Raw genomic sequence first — 27,327 nt, 5'->3', positions numbered from 1 at the left:
TGGGTAGTTTTCTGTCATTGAGATAAAATGTCTTGGCTAATCTAGAGTCATGGGAGTTGCTCAGTAGACATTCCCAGACTCACCTCCTGCTTCCTACATCCATGGAAGTGACTCCTTCTTTTCCCTTGTCATCTTTCTCAGGACAGACAGATGACAGATAGGAGTGCCAAACAGAAGTTTTGGGGACTCTGGCCATTACTGAAAGAATGGCTCTGTCAATAAATACTATTAGTGGTTTTTTTGTTTGTTTATTTTATAATTAAGAAATCTAAAATCTCTCCTTTATGCTTTGAGACTAGGATCAATGACTCAGTCTGTCTACTGTGATGGGAACACTTGCTGAGCAAAGTCAAACTGGAACACTGTGAACAAAATCATACACACATCTCAATGATACTAGCAACCATTTCTGTCTTTGAAGTAATATTTCATTCGTATTGAGAAAAGATTTTCATTGCTTCTTCATTTAGTTTCTGAATGTTTGAACAAGCCTTTAATTTTTAACAAACTCCGTTTTGGGATCATTTTAGATTTACAGAAGAATCATGGAAATGGTGGTGCTCCTGTTTGCCCCTCACCTAGTCTCTACACTGTTAGAAGCAGCAGAGAAAGCCCGAGCTCCACTCAGCTCTACTGTATGTTCCTAGGGGCCCATCTAGGGGAACAAATCACATTTAGTCATCCCATATTTTTAGGTTTCTCTGGTTTATCACAGCTAAATCTTTATTTCTCTTAAGGCTATCTGCTAATAATTTATATGAGCATGAGCTTGTTTAATGCTTGCTACACAAATTTATAATTTTACTTTATCTTTTAATGTTTAGCACTTTAAAAACAAATTACATTAATTTCTTTTACAAATGTTAATGTTGTGAAATCTGAACACTTACAATGGCAAGATCAGTATTTAAGAATTATTTTTAATAGATGCTATGCTATCTGCTCAGTGTCTCAATTTGCTCCAGGAAAGTAGTCACTGGATCTCAGGGATGTGGTAGAGTGTGGAGACTCCTAACTTTGGGATGGTTGAACTTCAAGTGCACAGCCAAACTTCCTTGAACCAGAATGCAGCAGAGGGCTGTTGGCCAGCTTAGGCGAGTGTCTCCAAAGCAGGAAGCCCAGGTTCAGGTTATTCAAAGGAACCCCCAAATCACACCCCTTTGTCCATTAAGACCCCAAATGCATTCTGGTTTGCTCTGTATAAAGAATGGCTGGCTGCCTGGTCTGAGCCGATTCCTGTGTTCTGTACACCCAGTGAGTGCTCCGCCACTGATTTGTGCTCCAGGGACTTTATATAAGAGAAGCCTTTGTTCTCCTAGTGTCTGCGCATTGCTTGGATGGCAGTAAGCTTGACATTCAACCAAAGTTGAGCAAATGAAGAACAATGACACCACTAGCAGATCAAAGCTAACCCTCCCCTGAGCTGATAAGAGCTAGGGACCCAAGTAGGCAAGGAGTGGAATTCACAGTATGGAGAATGGAGAGCTCACAGGAGTGGAAAGGATAAAAACCATTGGGTGGATGGCCAGCAACAGCAGCCTGACTCAGGGCTCTTAGACACATGGAAAGAGATTCCTACTTCTAGGTCCAATATCAGCATTCAAAAACTGCGATGAAGAGTTTACTCATAAGCAGACAGCACGGCAAAAGAGTGAGGTCTGAGTGACCTTCACCTAGTTTACAATTCACTGGTCTGTCCAGCATTGCCCAAGGTAGTCCACAAGCATCCGGCTTCATTTTGCCTGTCCATAGTTCATGGCATACTCAAAGTCTCGGAAGCTGACGTGACCGTCTGAGTCTTGATCTGCTTCCCTGGAAAATGAGATGGAAAGTAATTCACACATTATTCCTGTCAGCATCTCCGTATCAAGAGCATTCTGGAATCTTCCCTTCTCTACATGTCAGCATGAGGGAGGAGCCAACGCTATCAGAAGACCCAGGCTGATGCCTGTGCTTCCCTCTCCAGCACAGCTAACACCTAAAGTATGGAGGAAAGATGGTGTATTTATGAAAATCCACAGAAGCACAACGGAATGCTTCTGGGGGATGGATCTAAATGCATAAGTTACTCAAGAAAGGGAGGGATAAGCTACAGCTGGGGCGACAGAGTTTGACGAGCACGTGCAGAGCCCTGAGTTTCACCCTTGCTCTGCAGAAAACTGGGAACAGAAGTGCAACACCTATAATCCCATCACTAGGGAGGTGGAGGCAGGAGGATCAAAAGATCAGGGTCTTCTTCATCTACATAGTGAGTTTGAGGTTAGCGTGGGCTATATGAGAACCTGTCTCAAACAAAAGTAGGAAAAAATGATTGTTCTAGTGATCTCTTACATATGAAATTTATATACATAATATATACACATACATATACACTGTAACAAAAATGTGACATGAATAAATAAGAGAAAACTGTTTTAGCAGCAAACCGTGATGGTGACAAAGTTTGATGTCTTGCCTACCTCTGTTTTTATACCCCAAGACTGCAGAATCGTAACACCAATTCTGGGGTTACATACACAGCTACTGAGCCTTAAGGAGGCTGAAAGTTTTCTACAGATCACACTGATAAACAGCAGCTAAAATCCAACTCAAACGAGGCCCGTGAAACTCTGAAGTCAGGACTCCACCATCTCCTACCAATGCCACCCTATATAATCAACACCACACAGGCAGTTCCTGCATAGCTAAGCACAATTCTGTGGTTCCTTCCTGGCTTCACTAGCATTTGTGGGATCCCTGTTAAATCCTCACAACACGCATATTAAGCTTTTCAAATTCCTATGAGGAGTGACGGAGATGTGAGCCCTTGATTAAGGGTGTGGGAAGCCTTTGAGAGGGTGTCCTCTGTCCTCAGAACCTCTGAGACGTGGTTCTGCTCCCTGAACGGCAGCAGAGAGAGACACACTTTCTAGGTGGTTAAGGTAAGGCACACCCAAAACACAAAACACAGCCAGCAGGAAAAGAGGAGTCTACTGAAGAGCACATCTGCAAGGGGAACGCATGAGCATGGTCCCAGGTCCCCTTGGGGACATCCTGAAACAAGGCAGGGTACGGCTTCTTCGGAGCATGAGCGGTTGATGCAAATGACATTCTACAGAAAACAATGGTATCAACCACAACACAGGGCTTTTAAAAGAAAGACTGGCCTAAGCAAGAAAGCCACTAATCACTGTAATAGTTTTAAAGCAGGCTTTTAAAATATTGAATTCTAAAATAAACTTTCTGAATATTTCATGCCAAAGTCTCTGAAGTCTATAATGGTTCTGGATAGAGTGATGATAATTTTTCTTTCTTTTGAAGTAGAGAAAAAAAAAATCCTGCTTCTCTGCCCCAGAGCGAAAACCATGTTGCAGCGTATTGGGATAAAATGACTGCGTACCGCGGAGGCTATTCTTCTTGTTATATCTCTTGGTGAAATATACATGGTGATTTCATGCTGTACAGCATGCAGAGCATAATGTCAGATCTCTTCTAAGGGATTTAAAACAATCACAGGATTGCACATCACTGGCTACGGGATATAAACCATCCCTTCAATAAAATTAGATAATTGGAGATTCTTCACATTGCCTAAGTATTTGATTAGAGAAACAGCCTTCTTTCCCTTTCTATTCTGAGCTGGTATGTCTGAACTAAAATCTCATAGGGCGAATAACGCAGGAGAGAACTAGCAGGATCAACTGCTTCTGGTGATATTTTGAGTGTGTTTTCACTCATTTATTGGGACACTAGAAGGCTGTAGAAAGCAAATCTCTCTGCCCATTTTTCTCCTGTAAACAACCTGTTGTTATTATATTAACGTTGAATTATTCTTGTCTTTGCCACACAGGAGGTGGGTCCACTGTCACCACAGATGTGAAAGGGGAAAGTCCATCCACATGGCTTAGAGAGGGACATCTGATATCTTCTGTTTATGTTTAGAACGAGACACAGTACACTAGCTGATACTTGCTCACGTTTCAAACACATGAACGGTCTGGTCCTTTCAACTTGAGCAAAGAGGAAACCGAAGTTTAAGGGTTCAAAGTTTAAAAGCCATGACATACAGTTTTTTAGTACCAACACAAGTATTCTGTGGAAGACTGGAATACCCACACTCAGTCACAGTGTGGCAGGAACAGGCGGGCTGGTGGGGAGAGCTGGAGATGTGGAGAGGGGAGGACTGGCATTAGGTTTGCGGGAAAGAAAGCCTTCAACCCTGGTTCTGAAACTGGAACACACTGCTTTAGTGTCACCTGAAGATGCTCAGCCCCAAAGTATCTCAGTACCTCTCACTTCTACTAGAAACAATCTCCAGGAGTGCAAGAGCCTTTGCCCACAGCTGTCCCCACCTCTTAGCTCATAGCAGGCAATGACTCTGTACTGAATAGATGAATTTGTGGAGGAAATGGAGCCGAGGAAACCGGTGACAATATTATGGACAATGTATTGCCTCCCAGGAGGTGTTGGGATCGAATAAAGAGACTGTCTTATTCCTGTCAACAGTTGCAAGAGCAGCCAGTGAAATAAAACACGGGGGGAAAGCCACCTCCAAATACCACCCAGAGATTCACAAGTGAGTCCATTATGGTCTCTGTGCTCAGCCGCATTCGGCAAACACGGGGTGAGCATGGGAAGAAACACAGGGGAGATGGGCTTCGGAAAACGAGGCTGCTGAGCATGGTGACGGATAAAGGAATCCCTGGAACACCAGGCAGGACAGGTAGATGTATCCAACCCAAGGCTCACATGCAGCCAAGGGCAGCTGTGAATGTGGCTCAACATAAAATCATAAGACTTGCTTAGAGAGAGAGACAGACAAACAGACGGACAGATTGTGTGTGTGTGTGTGTGTGTGTGTGTGTGTGTGTGTGTGTGAGAGAGAGAGAGAGAGAGAGAGAGAGAGAGAGAGAGAGAGAGAGAGACTTGATTATGTTGGCCTCAAGGATGACCTTCGTAAATGACAATGCTATGTCACAGTATCAAAAGGTTGGGCACTGTACCAAAGCTGAACCCTGGACATGCGCAAGTCTACTTTGCCATGGTGAAGCCAGTGAGAAAACTGCTCTCTGGTTTGACACACAGACAGAGATGTTGTCACCTATCTAAGCTCGAGGCTTAGAATGGACTGTTGAAAGGAATTGAGCTTACAGAGATGCATGAGAGGAAAATAAGTTGCTATTAACAATAACAAGTGTTTTCTAAAAATGTAAGTCCAATGACATTAAAGGTCCTTTTGATTTGTTTTTAAGATGCATAATAGAGACCTGCCTGGAATTGCTTTTGGCAGCAGGGACTCCAGAGAGCTGGCTGCTCTGTATGGCTTCTGATGAACAATTGAGGACCTTTTGGGAGAGAAAAATGAGAAGCAAGAAAAGAGAGGTGCAGGAATAGAGGAACAGGAAGAGGGGTGCAGGGAGAGAGGAGCAGGAAGAGGGGTGCAGGAAGAGGTGTGCAGGAAGAGAGGAGCAGGAAGAGAGGAGCAGGAAGAGGGGTGCAGGAAGAGGGGTGCAGGAAGAGGGGTGCAGAAAGAGAGGAGGAGGAAGAGGGGTGCAGAAAGAGAGGTGCAGGAAGAGAGGAACAGGGAGAGGGGTGCAGCAAGAGGTGTACAGGAAGAGGGGTGCAGGAAGAGGGATGCAGGAAGAGGGATGCAGGAAGAGGGATGCAGGAAGAGGGATGCAGGAAGAGGGATGCAGGAAGAGGGATGCAGGAAGAGGGATGCAGGAAGAGGGATGCAGGAAGAGGGATGCAGGAAGAGGGATGCAGGAAGAGGGATGCAGGAAGAGGGGTGCAGGAAGAGGGGTGCAGGAAGAGGGATGCAGGAAGAGGGATGCAGGAAGAGGGATGCAGGAAGAGGGATGCAGGAAGAGGGATGCAGGAAGAGGGATGCAGGAAGAGGGATGCAGGAAGAGGGATGCAGGAAGAGGGATGCAGGAAGAGGGGTGTAGGAAGATAGTTGCAGGAATAGAGGTGCAGGAAGAAGCATGGAAGAGGGGTGCTGGAAGAGATTGCAGGAATAGAGGTGCAGGAAGAGGGGTGCAGGAAGAGGGGTGCAGAAAGAGGGGTGCAGGAAGAGATTGCAGGAATAGAGGTGCAGGAAGAGGGGTGCAGGAAGAGGGGTTCAGGAAGAGGGGTGCAGGAAGAGGGGTTCAGGGAGAGGGGTGCAGGAAGAGAGGTACAGGAAGAGGGGTGCAGGAAGAGGGGTGCAGGAAGAGGGGTACAGAAAGAGGGGTGCAGGAAGAGAGGTGCAGGACAAAGGGTGCACACCACACAAGGGTATGGAGCAGTGTTTAAAAGCGCTCCAGTGAGCTGCTTTGTTCACAAGGAGCATCTATGGTGTTTAGTATAACCTCTTCCATACCACCATCCAAGGCTGTGATAGAGGCACACACTATGAGGAGCTTGAGTCTGGAGCCAGGGGCTGAGAGGACCAAGGAGAGAGCTGTCTGAGCAGAAGCAGAAGGGAGGAGGAAGGCAAATGGGCTGTGGTAATGTGGTCCATCAACTCAACTAATTCCCAGATGGGAGAGCTGAGGGCCAGATGCTCTCTGGAAATTTGCAGGAATCCTGAGAAGTGTTTAGGTTCCTACAGGGTATGGGATGGGGTTCTGTGCAGCCTTCTCTAGAGTCAGGAGTGCAGGAAGACCTTCAGGAGGACTGGATAGACCACCCGCTGAACTCCAAGGTTTTCACTTTTCTAAAGCAAACATTCTTCCATACACTGTATTACAGTAGGAAGTGCTGTGCAGTTACTTTCATGAACATGAGACTCACTCTTTTCTCCCGTGCACATCCTAATTGGTTAATCAAAGCTGTCTCGTGGTGATGCTCTGTGGACTTTGGTAACCAGAACTAGTTCTTTCCTACTTCCTCATAACTAGAGGCTATGAGGTCTGAGCCTTGGGGAGTCAGGGTTTCCCACTGTGATTTCTCACAAGACAGGCCACAGTTTTGCCTACTGATTTCTGAGGGGACACATAAGGCTGTTTGTGTGTGTGTGTGTGTGTGTGTGTGTGTGTGTATTCACACATGTGTGAGTGTACATGTGTGAGCAGGTGCATGTGGAGTCCAGCGGATAGCCTTGGGTGTTGTTTCTCAGGTGCCGCCCACCTTTCTCTTTGAGGCAGAGGGGCTCACTGACCTGGAAACTGACACTTGAGCTAGGCTAGCTGACTATCCAGGCAGCAAGGACCCACCTGTCTCCTTCTCCCCGGTGCCTGCATTACAAACATGTGTCATCATACCCAGTTAGGTTTTGTTTTGAAAATTTTTATGTGGGTTCCAGGGATCGAACTCAGGTCCTCGTGCTTGTAAGGTTAGCACCCAATTAACTGAGCTGTCTACCAAACCCCAAGAGTTCTTACTTTAATAAAAAAATATGTAAATAGTGGGTATTTCTCTAAAGTAGTAGCTGTTTCTTATACAAAACATTTCTAACACAACTTCTTAGAATGCCCTGAAAACACTTGTTTCTTGAAAAGTTGTTTTTGTTGTAAAATCATTTCAGAGTAGCTCTTGGCAGGTTTCCAAAGGCAGATTTCAGACGGGAATACTGGTGTTTCCAAAGCTACTTAAGGGAAAAAGAAAAATGAAACCAAGACAGAAAGGCTTATAGATGGTACTACATTAAAATAATGCAATGTTCTTTATTAAAAATGACATAAAGACTATGAAAATGACATTTCAAAGGGTGAACAAGAGTGCAAGCTAGTATCTTTGTTACAATTGCAACTCTATAAATATCTATATTCATTTGAGTGGAAGCTAGAGGATAACGATGATGGAGTGATGACCAATTCCACCTTAAAGTATTATTTAAGGGAGTTGAGGAGATGGTTCAGTGGGGAACCACCTGCTGTGCAAGCATGAAGGCCAGAGTTCAGATTCCCAGGACCCGCATGACGCCAGACACAGCAGCACACATCTGTAATCACGGTGTTCTTACAGGGAAATGGAAGCAGAGTCAGGAGAGCCACAGGGATCTCGTGGGTCGGCAGCAAATAGCAAAAAGATCCTGTCTCAAACAAGGTAGAAGGTGAGGACTGACATCTAAGACTTCCAGCTTCCATGCGCATGCCTGCATACACTAAAGGGGAAAGAACTAGAGTGTTCCTTAGTATTACATATTCTCTCTTTAGTCTGAGTATCCTAGTGTGCAAACCCTTAGCAGCTAGACCTCAGCAGACAAAGTTTTATTACAGTAGAGCATGACTGTCCAGTGTGGGTGCTTAGCAGGATCCACAGTTAAAAATGACTCCCCAAACTGCAAGTGTTCCTGGGGTGATGGTGGAAGGAGGAAAGACCAAGTCCTCCGTGACTGAGAACTACTGAGCTAAAGGAACCATAGTTTTGAGGCAACCACTGCTAAATCAACATGTACTAAAATAATGGCTTTGGTTGGGGGGCGGCCCGGTGGATAAAACCCTTGACACAGGAGCACAGGGACCTGAGTTTGAATCCCCAGAACCCATGTATAGCCAGCTAAGAGAATCCCTGGAAACTTGCAGGCCAGCTCACCTGGTACACGCACTGATGAACAGCAACAGAAAGGAAAGCCTCTCTCAAACAAGGTGAAGTGAAGACACACACTGGACGCGGTCCTCTGACCTACACGTATGTACTACAGCATACATGTGCTCACAGGCACACACATACTACATACACACATACACATACAATATACATCATACATACAGGCACACACACACATACACACAGAGGTTAAAAAAGCAAGTGTCTTAAAGACCTTTCTTCAACAAGTACTCTGAGTGTCACCTGAGGCACGTGCTTTCTGAGTGGAGGAGGCAGACAATGGCTGGATCCTGTGTCTGGCCACTGCTAGGCTTCAGATGAAAAGCAGCCCAGTGCAGACCCGCACTGAGGGGCTCCTGCTGGTGGAAGCAGGGCTGCCAGACATCCCTGTGTTCCCAGCAAACACTGACAGTCGGTAATTATGGGAGTCACTGCCACCATCAAGCACGGCCTTTGAAAGCTGACACCGTATTTGATTTCCTTGAAACATGAATGAGAAATTCAGCATGGAAGCAAAAATTTAAATGAGAAAAGTTTTTTATGGAGGGCACTTTTGGAAAAGAGGAAATGGGGGAGAGAGCGCATTTCTTTCTTTTTGGTTCTATATGGAATAATTTCAATGAAAGTCAAAACTGCCATTCTATTAGGGACAAAACTGTCATATTGACAGAACAGGAAGAGTAAAAATTATCCACCAAGCAAGGAGCCCCCGCTGGGGAAGAGAGGACCCGCCAATTGAGGATGCAGTAATGACAGCTTCCCCCACAGCAGCCTTCTCTTGTGAGGACCCTGCCGCTTCTCTCCACTGGCGAGCTCGACTCTTTGTTGATGAGAGTCCTGCAGGGCTCTGCAGCAATTGCGCTGGTAATGTGTTTATTAATTTTACCTTTTAAAGACACACGTTAAGGAAAGTCACTCAGATGCGAAGGGAAGATGAATGAGAAATGGGGTGATTTCTGGTCTTTCCTGGGCTTCTCTTCACCACACATTTGACCCCTCTGTGCTCACCTTGTACCCTGAGCCCATTTTACTCACACTGTTGGGGGACACTGCCTCGGTCATGCCCTGTCAGTATCTAGTCGTTTCCCTGGGACTGCGCAGACAGCTGGCATGTGTGCACATGTGCACACACAAGCATAAGACACAGGAAGAGAAGGCTTTATGGCCCTATGGTAGATAAAGTGCTTTAACTCTGAGGTCTTTCCTTCGGTTTGTGCAGTTCCAGTGTCGCTCACTGTGGTACTGAACTCAATAACAGACCCTGGTGTCGGTTCCCCTCTCATTCTGTTTCACACTAATGGGCACTCGAATCTTCCTGGCAGGCTATGTTTTCAGCAGGAATCCAGGCTCAGACAGCAGAAGGCTTCTTGTGGGAGATGCAGTCCATTTGAACGGCGCATTTAAATTGCCGTCAGCCAGAGCACGTCACTTCAGTCTCATTTAGTTGAAAGGGATCTCAGGGCTCGCAACAGATTCATCTTCAGCTATTTTCAAAATGCTTTTTAGACCAGATTAAATATGCCTTACAAAGACAGATGAAGTCTGAAGTTGTGGACAATTGAAATGACAGTTCTAGGAAACCGTACAGCAGACTGCTCGCCACTCTTGCATGCATATTTGTTCAATAATATTTAGTCTGTCAACAACAAGTAGCGATATTAAGCCTTTAAGTAGCCCTTCATTGTACAGACAACACACATCTGAATACAAGGTCCTTACAGGATGACTGGGAAGGTAGAGGCACAGGTGAGTGACTGAACAGGCTTACACGGGTCTGTTAGATGAGCTATGAATGATAAAAGGTGCCCAGACTAGGCCAAGGATAAAGACTTTCAGAAGCCACGGAGCCCTGGGCCTCGGTAGCACCAAGTACAGTTAGGGATAATAACGTGGTTGCCATTAGTTACCCATATCCAAGCTACCCACTATGCTAGATAACAGCTATTACCAAAGAGGGACAGATCCCAAACTCAAGTTCTAGACATAGGATGGACTGGCCTAAGTCAATCATAGTAATCTTACCTCCCCCTTAGCACAGTGCTTGTCAAGAATTGATTGGCTTAGGTCAGCTGATATCTGGCATTCCTTCCCTGCCACCAGTGATTGATAAAGAGTTGATCCACATGTGATAACATCTGGAGAGTCTGCAAGCTGAAGAGGTTCTTCCAGATTGGACATCTGGGATGTGAAAGGGTGGTCCGGTCTTAGGACAGCATTTTCCTTTTATACGGGCGTGCGTCTCCACACGGCCCTGGCATCTGGTGGCACACAGATCTGATGGTTTGTGCACAGGCACCTCAGTGGTGATTAACAGCCAGAAAGAGAGCTATCTACATGGATGGGAGGGCTCAGAAGAGCTAAGGGTGCTAGAGTTTTATCAAAACCTACCTGAAGCTTGTCCTGTGTGAAGATTCTTAGTCACTGACTGAATAAATCCCCTGGTATTTCAGGCCTTTTGTAAAAGGCTCCTTGCCATTTGCAAGAGAAACCCCGCTAATGTGCCCACTATCCTGCTTTCAATCCTTTCTAAACCCAGGTAGACAAGACAAGAAATACACAGTACCCTCCCCTTTGTTTGGAGTGGATATTTTCTCAGGTGCCCAGTGGATGCCTGAAACCATAGACAGCATCTAGCTCCTCTGTCTACCATGTTTTTGCTACATATGAGTATCTGTGGCCACGTCTGATTAGACACTGTCAGAGAATTAACAACAGCAATAAACAGCACAATAGCACATTGATAACCATACATCATGATGAATCTGCTACCACTAGGACTACCACACGATGGGGCCACTGTTAATTTGCTCCACAAATTCATGTATTCAACACAGTTACTGCCTTCTATGAGCTAAGAGGTGGGGACAGGTGTGAACGAAAGCAAAGAAGGCCCACAAACGAGGATAGTGAGCAACTACAGGCAGCTAGACAAGAAAGCGACTCCGTGCCACGGGTAAGATGCCACGTTGGTAGAGGCATGTGCCATATAAAGCCTGTGAAGTATTTATTTCTCGAGTTTCCACTTAATATTTCTGGGCTGAGGTTCTGAATAATTGTATCTAAGGAAAGTAAACCCAAGGATAAGAGGGCTACCATAATTTGTGGGGAAACTAGCTTCTCATTCCAATTTCTCCTCAGATGTTGTCACAAGATTCTTGACTATTTTCTTTAGTTCTATAATTTAAAGAACCAACTTTCTGGTTGCCCCTATTAAAATTTCTGTTTATGAATCTATTTAGAGACAGAGTCTTATATAGTCCAGGCTGGCCTTCAATTCAGTGTGCAGCCAAGGATGACCTTGAACCTCTTAGTTTCCTGTATCTGCTTCCCAAGTTCTGGAACTATAGTCATGGGCTACCAGGCCTGGACTTTTTCATGGTACTGATGGCCATGGAACTCAGGGCATTGTGCATACTAAATAGGCAGTCTACTAACTAGACTATCTACTCAGCTGTATGCAGACTTTATCTTCTGTGGTGTCTGTCTGCAATGTGTGTGTGTGTGTGTGTGTGTGTAGTATGCACACACATGTGCGTGTCTGGGCACAGAGATGAGAGGGGGACATTGGATCTATTTTGTTCTATCACTCTCTACTTTATTCTCTTGAGTACTGAGTCTCTTGATGAACCTGGAACTAGGCTGGCAGACAGCAAGCCCCACTGGTTCTTTTCCCTCTGCATCTCCACCCCCACAGTGCTGAGATTATCCCTGGCTTTTTACGTAGGTTCTGGGGACTTGAACTCAGGACCTCATGATTGCCCAAGTATTCTTACTTAATGAGCCATTTCCCCAGACCCTAAGTATTGTTCTTAATATGCAGCTCTGCATCCTAGAGAATGACAGAGTAGACCAGCCCAAGCAAAGAGAAAAGGGAAATACAAGCACGGTTGGGAGAGTGATTTATCCTAAAAGACTCACTTTCTCCCCGTTACGATGTTTTAAGAATAAGGAATCAGAAAGTTAGACATTTTAAAAGGAGAAAAGAATGTAAGTTTAGATGTCTAATTATTGACCGCTTGTAGGCCGGGGGATAAATGCAATCAATCTGTGGTCCCAACTCCCACGTCTGGCAGTCTGATATTTCTTCTGTAGCAACTGTTTTAGCAGAGTCACTAACAAACATTGATGCTATCTTGTTCTTTCAGTTCAGTTATCTGGAAGAGAAACTGTGATGGAAAAAAACAGCAGAGACCAGGCAGCCCTAAGGATGGGGAGAAGAGTAGACACAACATCTTGAACTAATCATTAAAAAAAAAAAAAAAAAGGCGTCTTGTACTTATGGGTCACTAGCTCTCTCTGTTCTCAGTGCTACAGTAGAAACTGCCCAGATAGGAGCTTCAGTCTCAGCTGGGCTGCCCCAGGACTTTGTAACTGTGGGGAAGGCTTTGTGTCCATTGGAAAATCTCTTAGCAGTTCAAATTCCTAGCTGTTCACTTGTCAATCTGAACAACTGCACTAGACGATAAAGTCTGAGTTAGCTCTAAAACGTGATGAGCTCTGTTGTACAACGAGTGTCTTTGAATACAGAAAATTTAAAAAGCAGTCCGACTTCAGTTAGTCATTTAAAAACAGGAGCTAGAGTCTTTGACCCTGGCCATGGCCCCAAGGAACCAAACACAAACAAAAATGCAAATGAAAAGAGAAAAGACCGGCATTCAACAGCAGGAAGTACGAAGGGGATAGAGGCATTGCTATTTCAAATAATCACTTCGGCTGAGATATCCAGTGTCATCTTGAACTTGATTATGAGATAAAAGAAATGGGACAGAGATGGCAATCATTTAATCTCTTAAGAACAGCTATTCTGGAGAGCTTTTCACTCCACGTTCAATAGATTTCTAGCAGGTTGTGATCTGGCTAGGAAGAAAGCATAATGATGAGGAAAATTATGTTTTCAATAACACACGCTCTTACAGTACAAGTCTGTCCACAAAGGAGGCAATCAAATGAACTCTGACCACTTTAACAGATGGCGTAATGGCTCAGTGCACAGATGCGGCCTCCCTGAAAGCAACAAGTTCACATCCTTGACTGGAGGTTTCGGAATGAGCTGAACTTTCAAGTGTAATGCAGGAAAGATTACACAGTGCCAGACGAGAGTGCCAAGTGTGAGTGGGTTCAGGGGCTCGCAGAGACGGGCTCAGAGAATGCGGCTTAATGAGCTTGATTCTGCTAATGCAACCCATAGAGCTGAAGTTGAAATGTGAACTGCAAACACTGAGCCATTTGTAGGTGCCCTGCTAATAACACTGTTGGCTGCTGTTTGGTGGTAGGCTTGCCTTGGAGTCAGAAAAAGACCTAATTGTCAAACAATGTTTATTTTCCCTGATACGGATGTTTTGGAGTAGAATATATTTTTAATAAGATGCAACAGAAGAATAGTAGAAATTTGTTTACTTGTTCTTTTTAAAAGAAATTCAATGAATCAAATCTAAAATTCATCTAAAAAAATGATGTTGGACCAAAAATATGAGTCCTCAGTAATTAAAACAGTCTAATCATTCTGAATCAGCAAGCACTAAGCAAATTCTGAAATATGATACATAGATTTAGCAAAGATCACATGAGACACTTGGAGGCAGCAGGATGAAAATGGCTGTAAGGGCAGAAGCTTGGGGAACCGGCTGCATAGTGGGAGGCTCATGCCAGCCTCCTTGCCAGCAAAATCCTCCTTTCCTCTCTACAGTATGGGAGTGGGGCTGCATTTCCAGCCCCCAGAATCCCAGCAACCAGCAGACCCGGCAATGGGACATGACTAGAATAGCATGTTTCAAAGGGTCTAGGACATCGTCAACCCCAGGGACTGTGGCTTGGTCAGATTCTGAAAGGCACTCTGATCCAGGGTCAGCAAAGACTCGCCAGGAGTCCAAGTGATTTGCTCCATATAGCTTGATGATAGATTTATTGTAAAACTATGAGAAATTAGGTTTTATCTGCTCCCCCCCCCACTAAGTAAAGGAGAATATAAAAATCTTTAGTTTTAAATAATCCACTTGGGAAAGTAGATTTCCACTTCGGCCCATTTCTCAAGGATGTACATCAGTGGGCTGGTAGGAGGTCTGGCTTTAGTTTCGCATAATTATAATGCATTATTTATGTTTCATTTATAGCATGCTCCTAGCACTTAGAAATCCTGGGCCTGCCGACAAAAATAAACAACATGAAACGGAATCATATTTCATAATGAAATAATTCCCTCAAATTATCACAAGTATTCTATTAATGAAGGCTCCCGGTCACCAAGAAGTCACATCAAATGGGGGGACCACAGGTTTGAACATGACTTCGATCCAGAGAGGCAAGAGTTCAGAAGGCATGACAGGCATTTAGAAAATGATGACACATAGGGAATGTGATATGGTCCAACACATTCCATGACAAAATCGAGGGGGCCTGCTCAAAGCGCAAGAGGGGACATTCAAAGACTGGTCCCTGGACATGCTTCTGTACTGAATAGCTAGAGAAGCTCCTCCTCCCCTCCGGTTGAACTAGGGCCAGGAACTGCTAAGCTAGTGCCCCCCCCCCCCCCCCAAGCCGTGGCACTAGCCCTCTGTTTATCTTGACACCAGGTTGGTCTTGAACGCAGGCTCTTTTCCCTGTAACCTCCTAAATGCTGAGATCCCAGGCACAGGCATGTTTTCTACTCCTGCAGTAATTCTCAAAGTCAGTGTTGTGGGGGAGAGAAGGAACTACAGGGAGGGCAGTCCCACAGATGCAGATGACTTCCCTGCACCCCATCTAGACAGGCCTCTCCCCTGCAGCCTAGCACTGAGTTTCCTGCTGAGGCTGGCAGAGCACTTGCCTTAGAGAGAGAGGAGGAGATGGCTCTCTGAGGCTTTGGGCTGAGAACAGACACCGGCTCACCAGGGGTTTCAATAATGTGTAAATCACGAAGGGACATTAGAGATGTTGGGGGGCTCTTCCTAGCCTTGGGAAGAAACTGCTCTCCCATAAATTGCCACACTAATACCGATTTCAGGGATTCAAATTACTGGCCTGATCCAGCATGACATTTTCTGCCCATTATCTAGTTTCTCCTGCCTCCAGGCAGGGCCACATCATTGATTACGGAGCGTTTCAGCCACTAAAAAAGATCACGCTCATCATTAAGGACATTAAGTGTTGATCTGTGCTGGCTAAGTGACTTAAAAGGTTCGTGCCCTTCTAGTAACAACTCCAAGAGGCCATTTCAGGATATTTATTAAACAAATTAAGTATTTACATTATGCTCAAGCACAGAGGCACAGCCATTGAGTATGAGGGTATCAGAAAACAAAACCAGGAGACTGTGGGAGAAAAACCCACTTGCTTGCTTTCTAGACAAGGAGGCAGGGGACCCTCCAAATGTTTAGGGAAGAGTCTGAATTGGGTAGGTCCTAGAAGTCACCTGCCTCCTAGTGTGCCCTGTCTCCAGACATTTTCCTTCTCGAGACAATGTGTTAACTAGCCATACGGTGAGGAAGACTGGGAGGGTTTCAGGAAATCTTCAAAACCGAAGGAATACAGGAAATGGAAATGCCTCTCTGTTTCCCCACTTCATATTATTAGTGCCAGAATCATTAGGAACGTGCTCTGCAGAGCGGTTTGTTCATCCTATGATATGCAGACAAAGAAACCCAGGCTTCTTCCATAAGCGGCAGTCCATGAGTGCTGGCCCATCTCTGTGGTTGGTAGTGCTCTTCCCTGACGCCTATGGAACATGCAATGGGCAGGAGCACAGAAGCCTTGCTCACTGTGCTGTGCCCAGGACTCAGCCCAGTGTCTGGTCTCAGCATCTGGTCCACAGTGCTGTTTAATTGAATATGTGTTGACCACATGAATGGATGCATAGGAGAGTCTATGCAGTCTATGTAGATGGGATAAAAACATAACCTTCCATGCATGTTGCCACGGCTAACCCTTACAGTGGCCATTCAAAGAATGGTTATTAGGGCTCAGGGTTTGAGGGGAGTGGGACAGGCGTGGTGCCAGGAGCCTGAGGCAGCTGGTCAGATGGTACCCACAGTCGAGATGCAGAGAGATGAATGCTGCTGCTCAGCTCCCTTTCTCCTCTGGACCCTACAGAACAGTGAATGTTACATTCCGGGCAGGCCTTCTGATCTCAGTTAACCTAGTGCAGACAACCCTTACAGACAGAGAACTATCAGAGGAGGGTACAGAGCAGGCTGGGCCTTGCCTTGAGTAAGTCCATCCTGGATAACATTGTCAAGATGGAAGGACTCCGTACTTTGTACAAATAACAACCCCCAGACATTGGGAGTGAGTTAATGCCTGGACTTTTCCACAGTTATCAAGACACATAGCTAATGCTCAAAAGGAGGTCTGGGATAAAGTCAGGTTTATTTAATACAGTACACACACGATACAGAAATGAAATCAGCGACAACCCTGCTGATTTCCAGGTGTTACTGCCTCTTCGTTTCTGGTCACCAAGCCGTGGCTTCAGTAAGCCCTCCACAGTCCAACAGAGTGTGTGACCCTTCCCCCCTGGTTTTATAGGTCATATATCTTCAGAGAAGACTATGTCCATTGGGCCAAGCCATTCCATACAATTGACTATTGGACCAAATCCCCACAACACACAGCAGAACATGGTAAAATGAGACACTATTAACACCATATGTTGGACACATTGAACTTCAATAACTTAACAAACCAGACCAAAGACACACAGGATGTATTCACATCAGCCCACAGTGTGGAACACTTAACTCTTCCTTTGTCATAGGCCACTCTGGTGTACGAGCCATGGCTTTTGCTCAGGAGATGACCAACAGTAAAACCTCAGCAGACCCCAGATTCAGACTCAGTGTGCTCTGGCTAACACTGCCCACTTCATGTTCTCCAAACAGTTCATCTGAACACCTCTGCCAGGATCTGACATTCTACACGGCTGTATCTCTCTGCCCTTCCCCACCTTGTTGCAATCCTGGGAAGTGTGATGTGTCACTGGAGGTCAGAGTATTAGGAATGGAACTCGGAACAGGACAAAGAGCTTGCGCTTGTTGTGGACAGAAAGTCAAGGCAAGTCAGAAATATGTGGTGAAGTGGAGCCTGTGGAACCGGCTGAGTGACAGCGGCTTGGGGGTCTACCGGTGCCATCACTCATTCACAACATGACAATTAGCATTGTTCCAAGCCTTCAAGTCTGAGGTAATTTATTATAACCACACAGCAAACTAACACAAGGAAGCAAATGGATATAGTTCTGGGTAATTTTACGTTTGTCAAGACACTGATGCAAAGATTACAGACATTTGGGAATATTCACCTATAGTCAATCACCTAACATGTTAGATTATCCTTAAACATCACTTTACCTTTCATGACCTCAGTTTATTATCTATAAAAAGAAAAAAAAAACATTTGAGCTTGGTTCGTTTTAAAGCTCAGCACATATGAGCTGGGAAAAAAAGAAATGCTTTTCTGTTTCATACCTGCCAGGACTTGGCAAACACCGAGGACAAAGTGATATTAAAAATAGTGATCTGTACAAAAGAAGAAAAGGTTCCATTTTTTTTTAAAGAATTCAAAATAAAAGAATCTGGGAATGCCTTAATAAGAAACGTGTTGAACCTGCAGAAAGAAAACTACAGAATTCCGTGGAGACACATAAAAGGGTATTTGAGAATGTGGAGGGACGTGCAGCATGTGTACCTGGATGGGAGGACTGAACCCTGGAAAGACGCCAGCATCTTCCCAGGTAATTTGTAGGCTGAATGTAATTTTCATCAAAACCCCAAAGGAGCTCGGAACTTCACAAAAAAGTGATTCTACCATTCATCTGGAAAACAAACAAGCAGGTAAGCAGAGCCAAAGGCAACTTGAAAACAATAAAGAATTAGGTTTTAGAATATGTCCTAAGAAATGGGCTGGGAAGGTGTGTGTTTCTGGAGCAGGAATAAGGTGCAAGGGGCAAAAAAGCCTGGGCAGGTTCACGCGCCTGCAGAAGAACTGAATGCAAAACACAGGCTGGCCCTGCTTTGGACAACAACCCAAAACCAAAACACAGAGATAAAAAACAAAGCCAACTCAATATAGCACATAGGACACACACACACACACACACACACACACACACACACACACACTTCACCCCACACTATGACCAAGATAAATTTCAAATACATGAAAGTGCTAAACAGCTTTAAAATTCATACCCACCAAGAAAAGGGAAGTGGATTTCAACCTAGTCTTTAGGCAGGGAAACCTTTCTTAGTATGAATGTGACAGAATGAACTGTGAAGGAAAAGAGTACAGATTTGGACAAACAGAAAGTTAAAATGGGCCTGGTGAGACGGTGTGGCTTGGTGCCGAGCCTGACTACCTGGGTTCCATTCCTGGGACGCACACGGTGAAAGGAGAGAATCAATTCCTGCAAGTTAACTACTGACTTCCACTTACATACGATAGCACAAGTATGTCTGTCTCCCATACGTACACAAAAATAAAATGAACAGCAGTGTAATAAAATCAAAAGGTAAAGTGTCTGCACATCAAGAAGCCATTGTAAAAATGAGATGAAAACAATAAACTAGAAAACTAGTTGTAATAAAAACAGAAGCAGGAAGAGGGGACCGAAGGGACAGTAAGGCACTGTTGCTGGGATGTGGGAAGTGGGAAAAAACAGTGGCAGAGACTTACTCGGGGAGAGAGGCAGAAGGGCACGAAGAAGGAAGAGGGAAGGAAGAGGGATAAATAACACTAAGGACGTTCAAAAAGCCACAGGGAATTGTATTATTTTATTTTTACTTAAAATTACATACAATACACATATGTGTACACACACACACACTGCTTTTTCCTCACAAATATAGGCTGCCCAGTGCCGTGGGAAACCTCCTTTAAAGTTGGACAGGGAAGCCCAAGGGGTCCCTAACAGTTTAGGCTACTGTTGTTGTTCTTGTTGCCTTCCAGACAAGAAGGCAAGAGCCTGTGGTTGGCAACACCACAGACTTGGGCTGTGTGACTTGGAAGAACTGGTGTGAATCTGAGCTGGTTCTGAGGACTAGGCCTCATAGCACTGGAAGGAGCTGTGCAACCTCCCAGCAAACTACCAGCAAAACTGGTAGCCCTACTCAGCTGTAACAGCTATAAACTACAATGACCGGCACGAAGAGATAGTCCTAAAGGTGCAATAGCAGCACGTATAAACTGGGGATAAGCAAGAGCCCCTAACTGGACTTAAACCCCACTCAGAGAGGGAAGGCTATGCCTAGGGCTGTAAATTAGTGTGGCTGGTGAGCCAGGGAACCTAGAGGAGAACCTATTCTTGCCCCTTTCCTACCGGTATAATCTCTACCCGCATTCTTAATACTTTTCCTTCTATCTAGAGATACGTAGAGTTCTCACCCCTCACCAAAAAAGCTTCCTTTTGTACAGAGACTACTCCAGAGGTCTTTGGCTGCTCAGAATGCAGAGGACATCTGACTACAGTGTCGCAGTTAAGGCTCGGGGTTGGAAAGACTGTCAGTGGCGGAGGATCATGATATCCACTGTAAGAGAGTCTCTCTAAAATAAAATAAAAAGGAATGCAAAGTGGGGGGTGCGGTGGAGTGTGGATCTGGGAGGGCGTGAATACAATCAAGACATATTGTATGAAGTTCTCAACGAATAAAAATTTAAAAATATAAATGTAAACATTCTACTAAGGGAGATAAATGGGCAGAAGATGCGAATAGAGAATTTAGAGAAAAGGGAAAGGAAGGAGCTGGTAGGCATGCGGAGACTTTTAATATCACCCATAATTAGTAAAATAAAACACAAAATTAAAATAATGTTTTCCCATTGGGCTGACGATTGGTAAGAGCATGGTGAGAGGAACACACTGTGTGTCTAGGGCAGTGGGATCCATCAGTCAGGGCACTGAGCAAAAAGCGTCAGAACCAGACCCGTGAGAAAGTAAGCCCAGCTTTCTAATGCTGTATGTCAACACCAAGAAACTTCTGTGAAAACAATCAGAAAATATAGAAACATATGTTTATTGCAGGGCTATTTGTAGAGCAAAGCCGACATAGGATTGAAAGGCGCAGTGACCAGAACTCTAGCGTATTTAACAATAGAGAACTTGGACACGAAAAAGAAGAAAGAACCAGAATGTGAACAATCATCACCTTCGGTTGGGCAAGAAGATTTTTTTTTCTTCTTCAGGCTCTTCCCTAGTTCCAGAATATTCCCCAAGGAGCATTTGTTACCATGGCATACACACACATTTTGTGAGCTCAGTGTCTCCAGGGGACAGCCGAGTGTCTACAGGTGACATCCTGAGAGCGATGGACTGCAAAGGGAACGCAGTTAGCACTCAGTGGCCTTACATGATACAAGTTTATAAAGATGGGATGGAAGGACAGACAGACTCTCCGGACACAACTGTGACAGGAACATTTGACAGGGAAGGAACGTGGTCTGTGTTCATCCTTCTGCACCAGTTTCCTCCAAAGACCGCGTGGCCTGACTACATGACTCACCGGGAGTCCTTACTAACAAGAGGGGAGGGCACAAATGCCCTGAGATAAGACTGTCTCTGGTGCTGCCTTGTGCCCACCTCCTACTACCCAAAAGGAGGCTGTGCCAGGGCTTCACACCTGCTAGCACCCCAAGGTCTGCTATACGGGGAGAAAGGCCCCTCCTAATGTGCCTATTCGGCTTCAAATTCCTGCCCTCTCCCGGGACAAAGATTCACCATCATTTTCTTCAAGGGACCTTAGAGAATAGCCCAGCCCACTCTGCAGTTTATAAAGGAAGCTGGTCTCAGAAGCACAAAGCTTCTTTCCCCACTAGGACAGGAAACCAGATCCCAGCATTCTTCCCAGATATTAATTATGACCTTTCAGAGATCTTAAGACCCACGTCAAAAATCCATCTTGGTCCCACTTTACATAGAAAGACAAGCCACACTGTAGAATAGTGCTGGCCATTTGACAGCTGTGAACATGTCTGCCTGTGGTGCTAGAAATGAAGGAGGGCCCTCACACCCCCATTCTGAGCTGAAGTGGGGACAGAGTGCAAATCTGGAGGTAGGGTCATTTTATTGAGCAACCATCCCAGAGCTTTTTCCATAGCCACACAGAATTCTGGGCTGAGTGAGTCACAATGATCTTGGCCCTGAACTTGGCAGTCCCTACATCACATGACATGTCCTCCCCAGAGCACCACAGAACAGCACAGGGAAGCATCCTCATAACCCGGGGGAGGGAAAAGAAAGCACAAAACATTTCAAAACAGTGCTTGAAAACTACGTAGCAAGTGTGCATTTGAAAACTTTCCATTAGAGGTCTTAATTATGTTTTTCCCTCGCAGATGCAGGATCGTGCTTAAGAAAAGAGCCCTTAGCAAGACTCGAGTTTACAAGGAGCGCTGATATCATAATGAGAGGAATTTCATTATGAAATCTGTCTTAATTAATACTACACAGATAGCTATAAATCAGAGTTGGGAGCAAGGGTGAGGAAATGAACTATGTTCTTGCAACCTTCTGAAGATTACAGTTCTGACTGATTTGGTGGTTTAATTAGAAAAACAGAATCCAAGAAAAGGCAGAACAAAGGCAAAAGGAGAATGAGCAGGTTTGAGATGGAGCGGATAGGAGAGAACATAAAGTCTGCAAGAGCTCGGGGCCATGGGTATGACCATCTACTCCAATGGGAAATCTTTTAAAGTTTGGGACAAAAGATAAAAAAGTGTGTGTCAAAGTGGAAAGTAACCAAAGAAGAAACACGGTCTTCACGTGAAGTAGTTTGCTCCTAGTATGCTTCATGAGTGCTTGCAATAATTCTTGCCATGTTAAAAGGATTCAAAGGAAGTTCTGGGCTGGAGAGATGGCCCAGCAGGTAAAGTGATTGCTGAAAGCTTGAGTTCAGATTTTAGCACCCATGTTAAAAAGCCACATGTGGAGTCCCCACCAGCTGGCAAGCAGGTGAGAGAACTGCTCCAGGCTGCACCTGCTACACCTGCCACCCACTGGACTCTGTCCCTCCAAGACCCACTCTGCCACCCAATCCCACAACCTGAACATTCTCCCTATGGCCAACCTTTTCCCGCAACCCCAGCAGACTACATAGGGACAAAGGTAAGGTTGTATGGAGTGGTGGGCTGCGTTCCCGCCCAGCTCCGCCACTCTGTAGTAGGAGCGGTGGGCCGCTTCCGGCCACCTGGCTCCACACGGCTAGCTTTACCCGAAATAATTACATGGAAACTGTATTCTTTTAAACACTGCTTGGCCCATTAGCTCTAGCCTCTTATTGGCTAACTCTCACATCTCGATTAACCAATTTTTAATAATCTGTGTAGCCCCATGAGATGTGGCTTACCAGGAAAGATCTTAACCTGCGTCTGTGTCAGGTGGGAGAATCATGGTAACTGCCTGACTCGGCTTCTTTCTCCCAGCATTCTGTTCTGTCTACTCTGCCTACCTAATTTTCTGTCCTATCAGGGCCAAGGCAGTTTCTTTATTAATTAACCAATGAAAGCAACACATAGAAAGCAACACCTACATCAGGGTAAACCACACCAGCTGGAAAAACAGATGAATGATCCGCCCCTCAGTTGGACTGCCCCAAAGTCCAGACCCTAACTAAACTCCAGGGCACACCATGCGCTCTTTCCCTCTCCCATCCCAGAACCAGCAAAGTTCGTCTTGTGAAACTCCACTGCTCTGGTGCAGTCCCCAGAAGCTGGCAAGAAAGCACCTGAACACCCTCTCTATGGTCAGTCCTCCTTTGCAACTCCAGTAGACTACATAGGCACAGGTGCAAACCACATTACATGGAAGAACAGACACTGGCACAAGGCATGCCAATTGGAAGAATAGATGTGTAAATGCTCGTGTAAGAATATATTCAACAGGCACAGAGGCGGAGCGGCGGCGGCGCCAGATGCACAGAGGCGGGGCGGCGGCAGCGGCTCCAGATGCACAGAGGCGGGGACAGGCGTGCAATAAGGAGAGCAGATCGCCCTACTACAATTGAATCAAAGAGGTAGGCCTTTGGTTGGCCAGGTCACTGGCACAAGGGGAGCCTGGTCCTGTCCTGAAGATCCTTCGGAGGGGTGAGAGGGTTCTTGGCCTGCAGCAGGAACCACGAAAGAGAGTGAGGGCATTTTGTAAGCGGAGCCCTTGGCCAGCAGGGAAACCTGATCCGGTTTCTAAAGGACCCATTGGATAGGATCAATAGGAGGAGATGGGCAGGCGCCAAGGCAAGAACTCACCCAATAATCCGAAAAACAACATGAAAACATCAGAACCCAATGATCTTACAACAGAAGTATTTGAACAACCTAACACAGAAGAAGTGGAAAAAATCAGCTTTATGAAGATAATAGAGTCCCTTAAACAACATGTAAAAAGTGCCCTTATAGAAATGGATGAGAAGTATAACAAAAAGTTTGAAGAAATGAGTAAATACGTACATGATACCCTGGGAAACCAAGAAAAAACCATCAAACAGGTAATGGAAACAGTTCAAGAATTGAAAACTGAAATGAAGGCAAAGAAGAAAATACAAACTGAAGACCAGCTGGATATGGAAAATCTAGGCCAACGAGCAGAGTCTACAGAAACAAGCAAAATCAATAGAATACAAGAGCTAGAAGAAAGACTCTAAAATGCTGAGGACACCATAGAGAAAATAAACGACAGATCAAAGAAAACAGCAAAGCCAACAAATTCTCAACACAAAACATTCAGGAACTATGGGACACAATAAAAAAACCAAACCTAAGAATAATAGGAATAGAAGAAGGAGAAGAGTCACAGCTCAAAGGCCCAGAAAATATTTTCAACAAAATTATGGAAGAAAACTTTCCCAACTTAAAGAAAGATATTCATTTAAATATTCAAGAAGCATACAGAACACCAAACAGACTGGATCAAAGAAAAACATCTCCTCGCCATATAATAATCAAAACACAAAATATACAGGTTAAAGAAAGAATATTAAGAGCTGCAAAAGAAAAAGGGCAAGTAACTTATAAAGGTAAACCGATCAGACTTACACCTGACTTCTCGATGGAAACTATGAAAGCCAGAAGGTCCTGGATAGAGGTTCTGCAGAAGCTAAGAGACCATGGATGCAAACCCAAACTACTATACCCAGCCAAGTTATCGTTCACTATCAACGGAGAAAACAAGACATTCCAGGATAAGAACAAATTTAAACAATACGTAGCCACAAATCCAGCCCTACAGAAAGTAATAGAAGGAAAATCGCAACCCAAGGAATCCAACACTGCCAACACTGCCTACAATAACCCAGGCATCTAATGACCCTTCACGAGCACATCTCAAAGAAAGGAGACACACAATCTCTACTACCAAAAGCAATAAGAATAACCGGAGTAAACAACCACTGGTCATTAATATCACCTAATATTAATGGGCTCAATTCACCTATAAAAAGGCACAGGCTAAAAGATTGGATACGAAAACAGGATCCAACATTCTGCTGTTTGCAAGAAACACATCTCAACCACAAAGACAGGCACCTACTCAGAGTAAAGGGTTGGGAAAAGGTGTTTCAAGCAAATGGTCCTAAGAAAAAAGCAGGTGTGGCCATACTAATTTCTAACAAAACTGACTTCAAACTAAAATCAATCAGAAGAGACCGAGACGGTCACTTTATACTCATAACAGGAACAATTCATCAGGAGGACGTCTCAATCCTGAATATATACGCCCCCAATATAAAAGCACCTACTTATGTAAAAGAAATATTACTAGAACTCAAGGCAGACATCAAACCACACACACTAGTAGTAGGAGACTTCAAACACACCTCTCTCTCCAAGGGACAGGTCAATCAGACAGAAACCTAATAGAGAATTAAGAGAATTATTGGAGGTAATGAAGCAAATGGACTTAACAGACATCTATAGAACATTCCACCCAAATAGGAAAGAATATACCTTCTTCTCTGCAGCTCATGGAACCTTCTCAAAAATTGACCACATACTCGGAAACAAAGGAAACCTCCACAGATACAAAAAAAATATCAGTGTCCACCTGTGTCTTATCAGATTATCACGGATTAAAGTTAGAAGGCAACAACCACGCTGCCCCCAAAAAACCGACAAACTCATGGAAACTGAACAGTCAACTACTGAACCACACCTGGGTCAAGGAAGAAATCAAGAAAGAAATTAAAGTCTTCCTTGAATTTAATGAAAATAAAGGGACAACATACTCAAACCTATGGGACACAATGAAAGCAGTGCTAAGAGGAAAGTTCATAGCACTAAGTGCCCACTTAAAGAAAACGGAGAATGCATACATTGGGGACTTAAAAACACACCTGAAAGCTCTAGAAAAAAAAGAAGCAGATGCGCCCAGGAGAAGTAGAAGACTGGAAATAATAAAACTGAGGGCTGAAATCAACAAAATAGAAACACAGAAAACAGTCCAAAGAATCAATGAAACAAAAAGCTGGTTCTTGGAGAAAATCAACAAGATCGACAAACCCCTATCCAAACTAATTAAACGACAGAGAGAGAACACGCAAATAAATAAGATCAGAAATGAAAAGGGGGACATAACCACAGAAACAGAGGAAATTCAGAGAATCATTAGATCTTACTACAAAAGCCTGTATGCCACAAAACTGGAAAATACAAAAGAAATGGACATTTTTTTAAATAAGTATCATATACCAAAGCTAAACCAAGACCAGGTGAATGATCTAAATAGACCAGTTTCTCGCGAAGAATTAGAAATGGTTATCAAAAATCTCCCTTCGAAAAAAAGCCCAGGACCAGATGGTTTCAATGCAGAATTCTACCAGAACTTCCAAGAAGAACTAATACCTATACTCCTTAATGTATTTCACAATATAGAATCAGAAGAGTCATTGCCAAATTCCTTTTATGAAGCTACAGTTACCCTGATACCAAAACCACAAAAAGACCCAACCAAGAAAGAGAATTACAGACGGATCTCACTCATGAACATCGACGCAAAAATTTTCAATAAAATACTGGCAAACCGAATCCAAGAACACATAAGAAAAATTATCCATTATGATCAAGTAGGCTTCATCCCAGAGATGCAGGGCTGGTTCAACATACGCAAATCTATCAATGTAATCCACCATATAAATAAACTGAAAGAAAAAAACCATATGATCATTTCACTAGATGCTGAAAAAGCATTCGACAAAATTCAACACCCCTTTATGATAAAGGTCTTGGAGAGAATAGGGATACAAGGGTCCTACCTAAATATAATAAAAGCTATTTACAGCAAGCCAACAGCTAACATTAAATTAAACGGAGAAAAACTCAAAGCCATCCCACTAAAATCAGGAACACGACAAGGATGTCCACTCTCGCCATACCTCTTCAATATAGTGCTTGAAATTCTAGCAATAGCAATAAGACAACATAAGGAGATCAAGGGGATTCGTATTGGAAAGGAAGAAGTTAAGCTTTCGTTATTTGCAGATGATATGATAGTGTACATAAGCGACCCCAAAAATTCTACCAAAGAACTCCTACAGCTGATAAACAACTTTAGTAACGTGGCAGGATACAAGATCAACTCCAAAAAATCAGTTGCCTTCCTATACACCAAGGATAAGGAAGCAGAGAGGGAAATCAGAGAAGCATCACCTTTCACGATAGCCACAAATAGCATAAAATACCTTGGGGTAACCCTGACCAAGGAAGTGAAAGATCTACTTGACAAGAACTATAAGTCTTTGAAGAAAGAAATTGAAGAAGACACCAGAAAATGGAAAGACCTCCCTTGCTCTTGGATTGGGAGGACCAACATAGTAAAAATGGCAATTCTACCAAAAGCAATCTATAGATTCAATGCAATCCCCATCA

At 44.3% G+C, this 27,327-nt stretch overlaps 1 protein-coding gene across 1 annotated transcript in view; it reads right to left on the bottom strand.

The window, feature by feature from the left end:
• Nucleotides 1–416: 416 nt before the first annotated feature.
• The window catches only part of Efcab11 (EF-hand calcium binding domain 11), a 174,062-nt gene continuing 147,151 nt past the window's right edge, over nt 417–27,327 (bottom strand). Inside the window, exon 6 of the mRNA XM_041633383.1 lies at nt 417–1,812. Within this exon, the coding sequence (XP_041489317.1) occupies nt 1,734–1,812 (79 nt within the window). The 3' untranslated portion in view covers nt 417–1,733. The remainder of the gene's footprint in view (nt 1,813–27,327) is intronic.

This window comes from Microtus oregoni, unplaced genomic scaffold (assembly GCF_018167655.1).
Source record: "Microtus oregoni isolate MIOR12 unplaced genomic scaffold, Mior012 000043F_ref0000047, whole genome shotgun sequence".
In the NCBI taxonomy this organism is placed as follows: Eukaryota; Metazoa; Chordata; class Mammalia; order Rodentia; family Cricetidae; genus Microtus; species Microtus oregoni.
The sequence above is the reverse complement of the archived record's forward strand: the minus strand, read 5'-3'. Positions and strand labels throughout refer to the sequence as shown.